The sequence below is a fragment of the Neovison vison genome, chromosome 1, assembly GCF_020171115.1.
Source record: "Neovison vison isolate M4711 chromosome 1, ASM_NN_V1, whole genome shotgun sequence".
Taxonomy (NCBI): Eukaryota; Metazoa; Chordata; class Mammalia; order Carnivora; family Mustelidae; genus Neogale; species Neogale vison.
Window position 1 is genome coordinate 30,621,389 of NC_058091.1, and position 14,508 is coordinate 30,635,896.

At 34.3% G+C, this 14,508-nt stretch overlaps 1 protein-coding gene across 1 annotated transcript in view; it reads left to right on the plus strand.

The window, feature by feature from the left end:
* ASCC3 (activating signal cointegrator 1 complex subunit 3) overlaps positions 1-14,508 on the plus strand; it is a 343,681-nt gene that overhangs the window by 246,550 nt on the left and 82,623 nt on the right. Inside the window, exons 31-34 of the mRNA XM_044245000.1 lie at positions 3,111-3,248; positions 3,326-3,446; positions 4,615-4,747; positions 8,618-8,743. Of these exons, the coding sequence (XP_044100935.1) occupies positions 3,111-3,248; positions 3,326-3,446; positions 4,615-4,747; positions 8,618-8,743 (518 nt within the window). The remainder of the gene's footprint in view (positions 1-3,110; positions 3,249-3,325; positions 3,447-4,614; positions 4,748-8,617; positions 8,744-14,508) is intronic.

A 14,508-nucleotide genomic window follows, 5' to 3' on the forward strand; every position in this document is an offset into this window, starting at 1 on the left:
AATTTTTTTTGGTTTAACTATCAGGTAGTCAGACATTTCCAAGACTGTTGGAAAGATACCTATACATTACAACAAATGTTGGTTGAATAGAAATGAACTGTGGAATTAAAACTTCCTCTGTCAGTGTTTTAATTATCATAATTATTCTAATTAAAATTCTATAGCAGCCTTTCTTAACAAGAATTAAGCCTTAATGTCTTAAGACATCCATTGCATGTAGAAGTGAACTTTTCTCTTAACCATCTAGAATGGTACTGTCTATCTTTGGAAAAATTAAAAAGAATGTAATTCAAATATTTTTTTTGTGAGGTTTAATTCTCTTATGGAATTAGGGTCGAAAGAGTCTACTCTGTAGTATTCAAGATCACTGGGTCTTTTAATTTGAAATATACTGGATGGTGTAAATGTTACATTAGAGCTGTACTATTTTATGTAAGGGATTAAATGTGATAATCTTTGTAAAGTGTTAAGCCCAATGCCTGACACATAATAACTACTCAACAAATAATGTGTATTACTATGTTTTAAGCTTTCGTTATCCTGTTTCTCAAAAATTTTGCTTATATTGTGATCAAGATGAAACATTTTAAGTATATAATTTAATCAAAGGTGTATAGACTTTAATCAACAATTTATATTTTCATACTTAAACAGGCTGACCTGGTAGTATCTTATGCATAATGACTGAGTAACATTACTATAAATTTTGATTTTCTGTGGTGTTCAAATAACTCAGAATTCATGTACTAAATTCATGTAATAAATGAAGTTGTTTTTTGTAATTGTCCTCATGAGGATTTTAGGTCTTTGCCAGTTCAGATAGGCAAATAGTTCTTTTTAATGCACTGATTTATGTGAAAGAGGGGGCAGGGGAGAAGAGAAACAGCCTTCCCTGATGTGAAAGGACAGGATATTAATGCCTCACCAAGCCTCCTGCCATAGGATTCTTTAGTTTTCCTATATTAAATGGTGTATTTTAGGGGGTATGATTGGCATTGCCATGGAACAGTATAAATTATACAAGTTATAAAATTATACTGTTATTAAGTTATGAAACTGAAAAAAATAAACCCTGAAATTAATTGTCACAGCAAGAATATCAGTGAATTAATTTGATAGTGTAAATTGAAGATATTTATGCAGTGAACTATTGAACAAAAAAAATAGATAATAGGCTGTCACTTGAGAATAGCTAACGTAATTTATGAGACAAGACAAGCACCTTTCTTATAGCATACATTATAGCATACAGCTTGCTTATCGTTTGCTGATTTTAAAGGTAAAGTGGATTTATGTTACTACATTTCCATATCCTTCCTTAACAGTTTATAAAATGAGTATTCAAGAATATCAGGTGACCATACTGTGATTGTGAAACAGAATGAACTGTTTATATATTGCATTCAGTTCAGGGAAAGTTGATAAATAGCACAATGTGTATACAATTAAAATATTACTTTGTTTCTATGAATGTTTTTTATACATTGAGAACTATTACAAAGCCTAATTTCACCTTCCTATTTTTTGAATTATTGGTGTAAAAACAACTTATTCCCACATTTTAAAAAAGTGGAAAATTTTTCTGCCCATTGAAAATAAGATGAGTTAGAATGAAAGCAATTGGAGTGCTTCATATATGACTATATTGTCTTGTGCATTTTTGCTAAACTGCAGCAGCCAGTTAAACTTTTGTGAGATTTTTGTGAGGTGCTCACTGGTTTCTTCACAACCAGGAGAGTGAATGTATTGTAAGTATATTTGTCTATATTAAGGGAAAAAAAGAAATGAGATCCGAAGACAGGGTTGGTTGTTTATACTATCTCAGTCTTCAGGCATATAAAAATTATACATGTACCCATTTCCAAGTTTATCCTCCACTATTTTTCACTGTTGGAATATGGTAGGGAAGTTATAGATATAACTAAAATATGTCATTCTTTTAACTGTTCATACATTCTCAAATCACTGCTTTAAGAACCAATAGAGGTCTGTCACTAAACAGAAAGAAATTGGGCATTCTATTTAGTTCTTTACAAGGAGTAAGTTTTATAAGAAAATAAGATTTGTTTCTGTTGCCATAAAACCTGCATTGCATTAAGTCTTTTCCAAGTAGAATGGAAAGTGATGGAATACTCAGAGATGATATAAGATAATAAGTTTCAGAAACTCTTTAGATATATGGAAACTTGGCGAGCTAAACTGAGGCTGGAAATGAAACAATTCTACTACATATACAGCTTAATAATAGCTCTAATCAATAAAGAGCCATTACAAACCAGTAAGGGGGGAAAAAAGCTATCATATCCACTTAAAAGATGAAAAGATAATTTACCAAAAAAGCCTAGTAAATATGAAAAGTATTTTACTGTACTGCTGATGAAAGAAATGAGAAGTGAACAAAAATATACCCACTTGATTTTTTAAATGAAGAAGCTGAGGCTGAGAGAGGTCATATGATTTGCCCTGGGTCATTAAGTTCAGTTGAGAAAGCTTAAATTTGAATGATTCCTGACTATTTGGTGAGATTATGACTGATTTTTTTTGTATTAATTTTTTTGTCCTTATTTTCTGAATTTTTAGCACTGAGCCAAAAAGATGGAAGGTTTTTCTATTACAGGAATTGAACAAGACCCTGAAACATTTTAGGCAACATTATATCCTTTTTAATAATTGTTACTCATTTAAGGAGTCATTGCATTAATCCACAGATTTTTTTTTCCTTGATGCATGAGAATAAAATGGGTACTATTAGGATATATATTCTCACTAACTAGATATTTTTTGAATTAATTATAACTGTAGATGAGGCCTCTATTTTTTACATAATATAGGGGGCGCCTGGGTGGCTCAGTGGGTAGGCCGCTGCCTTCGGCTCGGGTCATGATCTCGGAGTCCTGGGATCGGGCCCCGCGTCGGGCTCTCTGCTCGGCGGGGAGCCTGCTTCCTCCTCTCTGCCTGCCTCTCTGCCTGCTTGTGATCTCTCTCTGTCAAATAAATAAATAAAATCTTTAAAAAAAAGAATCAGAAGACAAAATTAGTCAAATATAAACTTAGTATGAAAATTTTAAAGCTAATGAACCTACGTCCTGTCATTGTGCTTTTATTTGCAGATGGAGAATATCATTGGGACACTAAGAGATTCCAACCTGAAGTTAACACTTGCTTTTGGAATAGGAATGCATCATGCTGGACTACATGAGAGGGACCGAAAAACAGTAGAGGAGCTGTTTGTAAACTGTAAAGTTCAGGTATTTCATTTTTCATAAACAGATATTTAAATGTAACTCAAAAGTTATGGTTTACTTAAATATATTTTATTTTCTAGGTTCTGATTGCTACAAGTACATTAGCCTGGGGTGTAAACTTTCCAGCTCATTTAGTAATTATTAAGGGAACAGAATATTATGATGGAAAAACAAGACGTTATGTGGATTTTCCCATTACAGGTAATTTTTTTTGACTTACAGTTATATTAAGCTTCTCTTTTAGTCTTAATAATCTGAATTTGCATGAATTGAATTGTAGAGAGTTGATCACATTTGAACATACAATGAGCAAATTGTAAATTTTTTGTTTCCAGTGCAAGTACTGTTCAAAGTATTGAGCCATTTTATTTACTTTAACATACCTAATTTGTTAATAAATATCAAAAACCTAACCAATGGTTTCAAATTCACAAATAGATAAAAAGTACTGATTAGTAGCTATTAGTGACTTAATAAATCATAGTTAAACATTATACTGTTTAATTTTAAATCTGTTTCACTAGAAATACTTCTATGGCACTTCTAGAACCAAAGGGCTTATCGCTTCAATGTGTCCATGAACATTCTATTAACATATTTTAAAAGGTGATAAAAGCATTGTCAGTTCTGAAGAGGAAAATTGTATTTCCACACAAGGATTACATGTAAAAAATGTATTTCTAAATAACTTTTTACCTCAGAGATTCCTGCAATATTAAAGAAAGAACATTTATTTCATAAGTGGGAGGAGGGTGAGGCCAAAATGGACTCGTGGGGTCCATTCCTGGGAAAAATAATCAGATTAATCTGCTGAAGAGATTTGCCCATATATGTCTTACTTTTTCTTGTTCAATTAATTAAAATAGTGATTAACTCTTTTTTTAAGATTTTGTTTATTTAAAAGAGAGAGAGAGAGAGAGAGAAGCATACACAAGCAAGGGGAGGGGCAGGGAGAAAGGAGAGAATCTCAAGCCGACTCCATGCTGAGTGTGGAGCTCAGCGTGGGCCTCAATCCCACCATGCTGAGATCATGACCTGAACCAAAACCAAGAGTCAGATGCTTAACCAGCCGAGCCACCCAGGGGCCCCAAGTCTTAAACAGCATTTAACTAAAGGAGAGTTAACATTCTTACTTTTATAAACAGTAAGTAAGAGAGACCATTTTGGGGGCTTCAGTTTCCTGTCATAATGAATTGATTATGTAATTATTAGGGAACTCAACAGTAGGCATCAGAGACAATAAGCATTGTCTTAAAATATTCTGTATCCTTTGTTATTTTGTTGTGTTGTCAAAACATGCTATCATCACTAAATATACCTTGTGCTATCTGTCATCCTGTTGAAAACCTCTTGTTCTCTTTGTTTATAGATGTACTCCAGATGATGGGGCGTGCTGGGAGGCCTCAGTTTGATGACCAAGGCAAAGCTGTAATTCTGGTTCATGACATAAAGAAAGACTTTTACAAAAAATTTCTTTATGAACCTTTCCCAGTAGAGTCAAGGTAAAATTTGCTATAAATTAATTTAAATGGATTCATTTCATAACAAGTTAATATTTATCTCATGGTATTTTATTAGATAAAAATCAGTGAAAGTTCTAGTTCAAAAGAATTATTTGAAATGAAACTGAATTAACACTATAAGACAGAATTCAATTATAATTTCATTTTTAAAAAACCTTTTAAAAGAAGCAACGTAGTGTGGTGTTGAATCACATGAATTCTGAAGCCAGATAACCTGGGTTCATATCTGAGCTCCACTACTTACTTCCTTGATCTTCAGCAAGTTATTTGATTCCTCAGTGCCTTAGTGCACCTATCTGTAAAATGGAGCTAACAGCGATGCTAGCTATCTCATAGGTTACTTGTAATGATCAAATGTATACTGCTTATCACAGTGTCTATCACATAGTAAGCACTTAATAAATTTTAGTTTAATGTGTGTTTTTGTACCATAGTTAATAAAGAAATCTTCAAAATAAAGGGACTTGTAATGAATAATTTAGGCTACTGCCTTATATCAGAATTATCACATACTTCTTCATGGCCCAGTAAACTACCCCTTTGACAGAGGCCTCCCTCATTTTCTCAGTGGAAAATAGCCTTTCTTCCTCAGATTGATAGATTTTTTATTTATAACATAAATCACTTGCTATCTTTTGTTGTCTTTTTTAATACACTGTATTCTGACTGCAAAAGGTAACACATATTTGTAATTCACAATGTAAATAATTACTGAAGTTTTTATTCTAAGTGTAAGTGCTAATGTTCAATTTTTTTAATTTAGAAAATATAAAAATATGGATTCATTGAACACTGCTGAAGGAAAATTTATGATCCTATATATAATATGTATTAATAAGTTGTCTATATATGTTGTAAAAGAAAGCATGAATAATGATCTAAATATTCATCTCAAAAATTTGGAAAAAAATTAGCAAATTGAACTCAAGAAAAGAAAAGAAAGATAAGAGCAAGAATCAAAGATTTGAAACCAAATACACATTAGAAAAACATCAAAAAGTCAAAGGTTGGTTCTTTGAAAAGAAGAATGAAATCAATAAACCTTTAAGTCTGATCAAAAATATAGAAAGAATGAACAAAATAATATTAGAAATGAAAATCTCACAGGCATTAAAAAGATACTATGAAAAACATGTAAATAATTTTTTTTAGTTGTTTATTTATTTATTTATTTTCCCAATTTATTCATTTTCAGAAAAACGGTATTCATTATTTTTTCACCACACCCAGTGCTCCATGCAATCCTTGCTCTCTGTAATACCCACCACCTGGTACCCCAACCTCCCACCCCCCGCCACTTCAAACCCCTCAGGTTGTTTTTCAGAGTCCATAGTCTCTCATGGTTCACCTCCCCTTCCAATTTACCCCAACTCCCTTCTCCTCTCTAACACCCCTTGTCCTCCATGCTATTTGTTATGCGCCACAAATAAGTGAAACCATATGATAATTGACTCTCTCTGCTTGACTTATTTCACTCAGCATAATCTCTTCCAGTCCCGTCCTTGTTGCCACAAAAGTTGGGTATTTATCCTTTCTAATGGAGGCATAATACTCCATAGTGTATATGGACCACATCTTCCTTGTAAATAATTTTAAAATTTAAATCAAATGGTGAAATTTATTTAAAAAATTATCAAACTGGCATAAAAGAAATAGAAAATCTAAATATTCTCTTATTTATGAAAACAATTGAATCTAAAATTTAAAATTTTGCCATAAAGAAATCTTCTCACTCAGATGCTTTACTAGTGAATTTTTCGTAACATTAAGGATAAAATAACATCAGGCTTTTTTTTTTGTATTTTTTCATCTTTCTTTAAATTTTTTTTATTTTCTTATAAACATGTAATGTATTTTTATCCCCAGGGGTACAGGTCTGTGAATCGCCAGGTTTACACACTTCACAGCACTCACCATAGCACATACCCTCCACATCAGTTAGTCTTTTTTTTTTTTTCAATTTATTTATTTTCAGAAAAACATTATTCATTATTTTTTCACCACACCCAGTGCTCCATGCAAGCCATGCCCTCTATAATACCCACCACCTGGTTAGTCTTAAATGAACTTTTCCTAATAGTAGGAAAAATAAGACCATTTACCAACTTATTTTATAAGCCATGTTACCAAAACCTGGTGAGAAATTTACCAAAAAGAAACATCATCAAACCTGTAACTTTCATGAATATAAATATAGAAATCTTAAACAAAACATTAGTAAATCAAATTATGTATTTTTTTTTATAAATGTGAGGTTAATTTATTATTTGAAAGTAAATTACTATAATTTACTACAAGGGTGCCTGGGTGGCTCAGTGGGTTAAAGCCTCTGCCTTCGGCTCAGGTCATGATCTCAGAGTCCTGGAATCGAGTCCCATATCCGGCTCTCTGCTCAGCAGGGAGCTTGCTTCCCCCCTTCTCTCTCTCTGCCTGCCTCTCTGCCTACTTGTGATCTCTCTCTGTCAAATAAATAAACAAAATCTTTAAAAAAAAAAATTTACTACATTAGCAGGAAAAAAATGAGGAAACCATATTATTTATCAAAATATTTATTATATAATACATATATATTATATTATTATCAAAAAATATTTTTTAAAATTCCACATCAATTTATAATAAAAACTCTTAGCAAACAGGAGTATAAGGAACTGTCCTTAATTTGACAAGGAGTAATTCTGCAAACATCATAATTAATAATGAAATATTGAAAGTTTTCCCTTTGAGATAGAGAATGATATAGGAATATTGTTCTCCCCCCACTTCCACCAAGCATTGTACTAGAAGCCCAAGCCACTGCAATAGGTAAGGAGCAGAGATAAGTCAGAATATTCTTTTGAACAAGGGTAGTGACTAGACAGCACAAAAGGAGGGCTTCCGAGGAACTGGTGATTAATGATCTTAGTGTTGGTTACACAGGTGTGTTCACAATGTGAAAATTACTTGAGTTGTACATGTATGATTTATGTAGTTTTCTGTATGTGTATTTTAGTAGTTAACTAAAAGTTAATTTTGTACCTTAATACGACTATTATTAATACTTACCTATCACAGAGTATTCCTTAGTTTACACATTAACTTCTCTATTAATGGACCTTTTGAGTTTCCTATTTTTTTTTCCTTATGTATAATGTTGCAATGAAGTAACTTGCTTCCCTACCCTCATCTATAATTGTTTCTCTGGCAGGTGATAGTGAAAGTGAAATTGCTGCCCTCCCAACTGAGTATTGAGTATACAGATTTATATTCTGCTACTGTGAACTGAGAGTAATATAGAAACTTTTCGTGTTTTTTTTTTAATCATATAATTTAATACCACTTTCTCATATTCTTAAAACATCCTTTGCAAAAACGATTTTTAATACTCACATAATGTCCCACATATCATAATTTATTTAGCCTCTTCTTTTGTTTGGACACTGCTGCCCCTTTTTCACATTTTACATAGGAAACTAAAATGAACATCATGTTATGCTAGTCTTTCAATACATCTGATCATCTTTGAATACTCTACAACACGCAGCACAGTTATGTTTCATATGATTGGGAACTTAACACTCGCCGGATAAATGAAACCAGTGTATATCTTTGCTCTCTTGTAAGTGTCATCCCTTTCCTGTCGGCTCTGCTTTCATCAGCCTCAGTATTATTCCATACTTATCCCAATACCCCATAAGTATACTCTTTCCTACTCTCTAAGTTACATCTTCTCTTGCCCACTCTTTCCTTTCTCCTTTGGCTCATTATCTTCTGAGAGTTTCTAGCCCCATTCCATCAGCCTGCTACATGAGACAAAGTGTGTTTCATTTAATGTTCATATGTGTTTCCCATGTCTTGTTCACTGTGTAGCTTATTGGGAGTGCTCTCTGACCATTTAAATGCAGAGATTGCTGGTGGTACAATTACATCTAAGCAAGATGCAATGGATTATATCACCTGGACCTACTTTTTCCGACGTCTTATCATGAACCCCAGGTAAGTGCAGGGCAGCTATATATCGTTCTGTTTCATACTGAAAGAAATTATGTCTGAAATCTCATACATAACAAAAATCAGAACCTTAGGCATTCTAGGTATGTGAATTTTCCCAGAGAATCACATGATATCTCTGATTCACAATATATTATGATATATTTGAAAATGAATAATGGTTGTATTTATTGCTTAGCTTATTTTAGTTAACTTAGGATGTCCTTGAAGAGTTTGCTCTGTAGTCAGGGAGACAGGACACCTGAATTCATGAAGAAATGTGCTAAACCAGACAGTAGTTATTGCCTTAGGTGCAGTCAGAGAAGGGTGAGGCTTGTGCCGTTGCAGAGGGAAGACTTGGTGAGGCATCTGTAGTGGTTAACAAGAACCCGGCAAGAGGAAGTAAAATGAGGGGAGTTGAGGTGGATCTTCTTCACTGAGCACCTATTTGCCAAATGGCATGTAGATAGTGAGGGAAAAATTAGTGTACATTATCCCCTGTCTTCAATGGATGATCTTTTAATGTGGGAAAAAGATAAATGATTACCGTGTAAATCGTAATAGAATAATACAGCTCTAATAGAACTGTATTAAGCCTGTAAGAGTAAAATCTTCACAGAGGGGATAGTTCAACCAATTTTGAGTCTGGAACAGGAGTAGAAGAGGTAAGAGGCACAAAAGTACTATGTGGACATGGGCCCTTTTGGCTTGAAAGGGCATTTGTAGAGTGTCAAGAAGTTTGATGTAGCCAGAGTTTAAGAGTATGAAGACCAAAAGACTGTCTTGACCAGAAAGTGGGCCACTCACCAGAGAGTAGATGGACTGTGTGTCATGCAAAGGAGCTAACATCTGATCCTATTGGCAGGGGTGAGTGTTCAAACATGGTTTAACATCCCCAAATTGGCTTTGGTTTTGTTTCAGTCCTAATGACACTATGACACTGTGGTAGGGAATGAGCTAGAATGGAAGACATTGAAAGCAGGAAGACTAGTTAGGAAGCTCTTGAATAAGAGAGGTGAACAGGACCTTAACAGTTGCGGAAGGAATAGAAGGAAGGCCATGGGTGAGGGACATATCTGATATATTGGGATATATCAAGGCATTGTAAGGTCTTGAACAGAGAGATCATGATGAAAATATCATTACCAAATCTTACCTATCCGTATCTTTAAAAATTTGTATCTTGTTTCAGCTCTCATTTCCACTCACATAGATCAGACTTTGAAAATATGGTGACAGTTTTGTTTCCTCAGTTCTTCCTAAGCCTCTGGATTAGATACAAAATATCATTTGGGAACATGACTATGGGATTAATGACGTGTAGTCATCCTGCACTGCAAGTTTACCATAGCAAATAGATCACAGGATTAGAACTGTGGAAAGTGTACCGGGATGGACTTTACATGCACACTGGTCCAACCTTCTTGTTTGATACTGAGGAAAAGGAGGTTAGAAACTTGAAGTGACGTGCTCTGGATCCCAGAACTACTTGGATGTAAAGCCAGAGCTTAACACCATTAAGTTTTCTGACTCAACTCTTTTTTTTAGAAGAACTAGTGGCTTGGTGTAACTGTAGATGTATTTCTTTTTTTCTTATGTCATAAAAGAGAGAGGTGCTTAATATTGCGGAAAGAGATTTGAACATGGAATCAGAACACTAATTCCTGGTTTAGCTATTACCCTTTACTGTTTGACCTTGAGTCACTTCACCTCTCAGCTTCCCTTTCTTCATCTGGAAAGTGAGTAATAGCCTCTCTCCCTCACAGGATCATGTTGAGAATCAAATACATGCATTAAAGTCTTCCTAAGTCCTGTATTAATTATGAAGAACTTAATTAATGTTGATTAGTAAACTGTTATTCTTGTGCAGCCTTTCAGTTGCTCTACTGGTCCATACCATCCTGAAGAATCTAGTTTAGAGACTAAGAGCCTAATCATCTGTCAATTTTACTTCTCTGAATTCTTTAAACTGGTTCAAACTGAGTTCAAATTTAAATTGAGTTCTTTAACAAATTAGAAGTCTTTCCTGAACTCTGTGTGTGCATGTACTCTTCTTAATCTTAAAAAAAAAAATTTTAACTTTCAATTAGAAACAATTTGCAACTTTAAAAAAAATTGGGAAAACAGTACAGACACTGTATATAGCCTGCATCCAGCTTCCTCAAATATTAACTTCTTACATGATCATAGCACGTTTATCCAAACCCAGGAAATTGACATTTATGTCATACTATTAACTAATCTATAAACTTTTTTCAGATTTTGTCAGTTCTCCTGTTCATGTCCTTTTCCATCCAAAATCCAGTTTAGTATCCTGCATTGCATTAGTTAGACAAAACTAATGTGTGACATTTCTTCAGTATTTGTCTACTCTAACTTTGACATGTTAGAAGAATACTGGCCAGTTATTTTGTAGAGTGTCCTTCAGTTTGGGACCTACAAAGAGGGAACTGGAACAGACATCACTCCCTGTTGTTCTGGTAAAAAACTACCTTCTATTAATATTAATGTGGTGAGAAAAATCCAACATGCAACTATAATAAAGAGTGTTAATTAAGGACAGAAGAAGATTGTGTTTGGGAGAGGTTAGCACAGTGGAAAAAGATGAAATCTTGAGATGTTCTTGGCTTACAACTTAAATTATATTGAGCCTCTGAGCCTTGGGACTTCTTGAGTGTTGACAGTTTAGGATATCTCTTGTTCATATGATTGTAGTGCATGTAAATAGTGAGTATTCTGTAGTTCATATTGCCTCCCCTACTTTTACCTGAGAGCCTTCTTTGCTAGGGGGAAATTCTAGCACTGGGAATCAAAGGATGCGTTAGCTTAGGGCACTTGGTTGTTGTGGCAACTGCTTTTCCTGCCCTCTTCCTGACCCAAATAAAAGCTAAGTAACCCCTACTACCACCATCAACACCACCAAAGGAAACATTAACCCATCCCATCCCTAGGTAAGAGTCTGTTGCTCTCACCTTTTTCTCCCTCTCTGCAGTGCCCTCTCCAGCCCCTATAGCCATCCAAATTCTAACAGTCTTAAAAATCCAGTTATATATTGATAAATGCACTTAAATCAATTTTCAGGAGTTGATCTATACATTCTCAACTATCCTCATCAAAGTTGCTTATTCCTTTAGAGTAGTCACCTGAACATATTTTGAGATACCCAGCTAGGTTAAGACTCTGACTATTATTATTATCCTGAAGTAGAAACCTGTTCCCAAGCTATTGCCATGTGAATTAATCAGTCCAGAATAGGTACAGCCAATAATTTTTTTTAACGGCTATAGTGACATTTTTCACAGAAAGAGAACAAGCAGTCCTAAAATTTGTATGCAACCACAGAAGACTCAAATAGCCACACAAACCTAAGAAAGAAGAACAGAGCTAGAGGCATCATGATACCTGAAGTCAAATTATATTACAAAGCTATAGTAATCAAAACTGTAAGATATGGGCATTTAAAAAGACACAGAAATCAATAGAATAGAACAGGGCGCCTGGGTGGCTTAGTGGGTTGAGCCGCTGCCTTCGGCTCAGGTCATGATCTCAGAGTCCTGGGATCGAGTCCCGCGTCGGGCTCTCTGCTCAGCGGGGAGCCTGCTTCCCTCTCTCTCTCTCTGCCTGCCTCTCTGTCTACTTGTGATTTCTCTCTGTCAAATAAATGAATAAAATCTTAAAAAAAAAAAAAAAAAGAACAGAGAACCCAATAGTAAGCCCACACATATATGGCCAGTTAATTTACTCAAAGGAGCCCAGAATATATGATGGAGAAAGTACAGTCTCTTTAATAAATGGTATTGAGAAAACTGGATAGATACCCATATACTTCACCATGGACAAACATCAACTCAAGTGAATTAAAGACTTGAAGGTAAGTCCTGAAACCATAAAACTGCTCGAAGACATAGATGGTAATGTCCTTGACATTGGTCTTAGTGATGATTTTTTGGATCCTACAGCAAAAGCAAAGGCAGTAAAAGCAAAAATAAACAAGTGGGACCACATCAAACTAAAATAATTCTGTGCAGTAAAGGAAACTAGCAAAATAAAAAGACAGCCTACCAAGTGGGAGAAAATATTTGCAAATCATATATCTGTTTAGAGGTTAATATCCAAAATATTTAAAGAATTCATAGAAATGAATAGAAAAATAACAATCTGATTTTAAAATGAGCTAAGGATTTGAATAGACATTTTTCTAAAGAAGATGTACAGTTGGTCAGTAGGTACATGAAAAGGTGCTCAACATTACTAATCATAAGGGAAATGCAAATCAAAACCATAAGATATCATCTCACACCTGTTAGAATGGCTGTTATCAAAAAGACAAGAAATAAGTGTGAGTATGTGGAGAAAAGGAAACGCTTATGCCCTGTTGGTGAGAATGAAAATTGGTAGGGCCACTATGGAAAACAGTATGGAGTTTCCTCAAAAAATGAAAAATGGAACTACCACATGACCCAGCAATTCCACTGCTGGGTATGTATCCAAAGAATATGAAATCACTGTCTTAAAAAGGTATCCGCACTCCCATGTTCATTGCAGTATTATTTACAATAGCAAACACCTAGAAACAACCTGTGTCCATCAGTGGACGAACAGATAAAGACATGACACACACATGTACACACACACACACACAGAAATATTTATTATTCACCAAAAAAAAAAAAAAAGCCTCATAGAGAACAGATCATGGGGGATGGGGGCAAAATGGGTGAAGGAGGTACAAACATTCAGTTATAAGTTAAATAATCCTGCAAATCTAATGTACAGAATGATTATAGTTAATACCGTATTATGTATTTGAAAGTTAATGAGAGAATAGATCTTAAAAGTTCTCATCAGTTTATAACTATATAAGATGATTACTGTTAACTAGACAAATTGGGGTAATCATTTAACAATACAAACATATATCAAATCATTATATAACTAAAACTAATACATTGTTGCATGTCAGTTATGTCTCAATAAGGAAAAAAAGCTGTGATCAGCAACTGTATTAGGTTCTGTTGGGAGGTTGTAACAACATAAATAATGATCTCTAGTCTCAAAAATCATAGACCTACCTTAAAATGGTGAGGTAGAAGCAATTAAAAAATTGAATCTATATTCCTTAATTCAGTAAACATTTATTGAGTGCCTACTTTGTATTAGGTAGTATTCTAGGCATTTTGAAGATGTAAATAAAAAACTTCTTGCTTTCATGGCACTCTTACTCTTTTAGCAGAAACAATGAGATTAAAAGTTATGCTGATAGAAATCCGAACTCCAATGAGATATCATCTCACACCTGTCGAAGTAGCTAAAATTAGCAACACAGATAATAACAAATTTTGGTGGGGCTGTGAAGAAAGGGGAACCCTCTTATACTATTGGTGGGAATGCAAACTGTTGCAGCCACTCTGAAAAACAGTATGGAGTTTCCTCAAAAAAGTTAAAAATAGAATAGCCAACAATCCAGTAAATACACTGCAACATTACAACATATTTACCCAAAGGAAACAAAAATACTGATTTGAAGGGATTCAGGCACCTCAGTATTTATAGCAGCATTATCAACAGTAGCCAAATTGTGGAAAGAACCCACATGTCCATCAACTGATGAATGGCTAAAGAAGAAGTGGTGTGCACACTCACACACACAGAGAGAGGAATATTGCTTACCTGTCAAAAAGAATGAAATTTTGCCATTTGCAATGACATGAATGGAGCTAATTTACTATGCCAAACAAAATAAGTCATAGAAAAACAAATACTATATGATT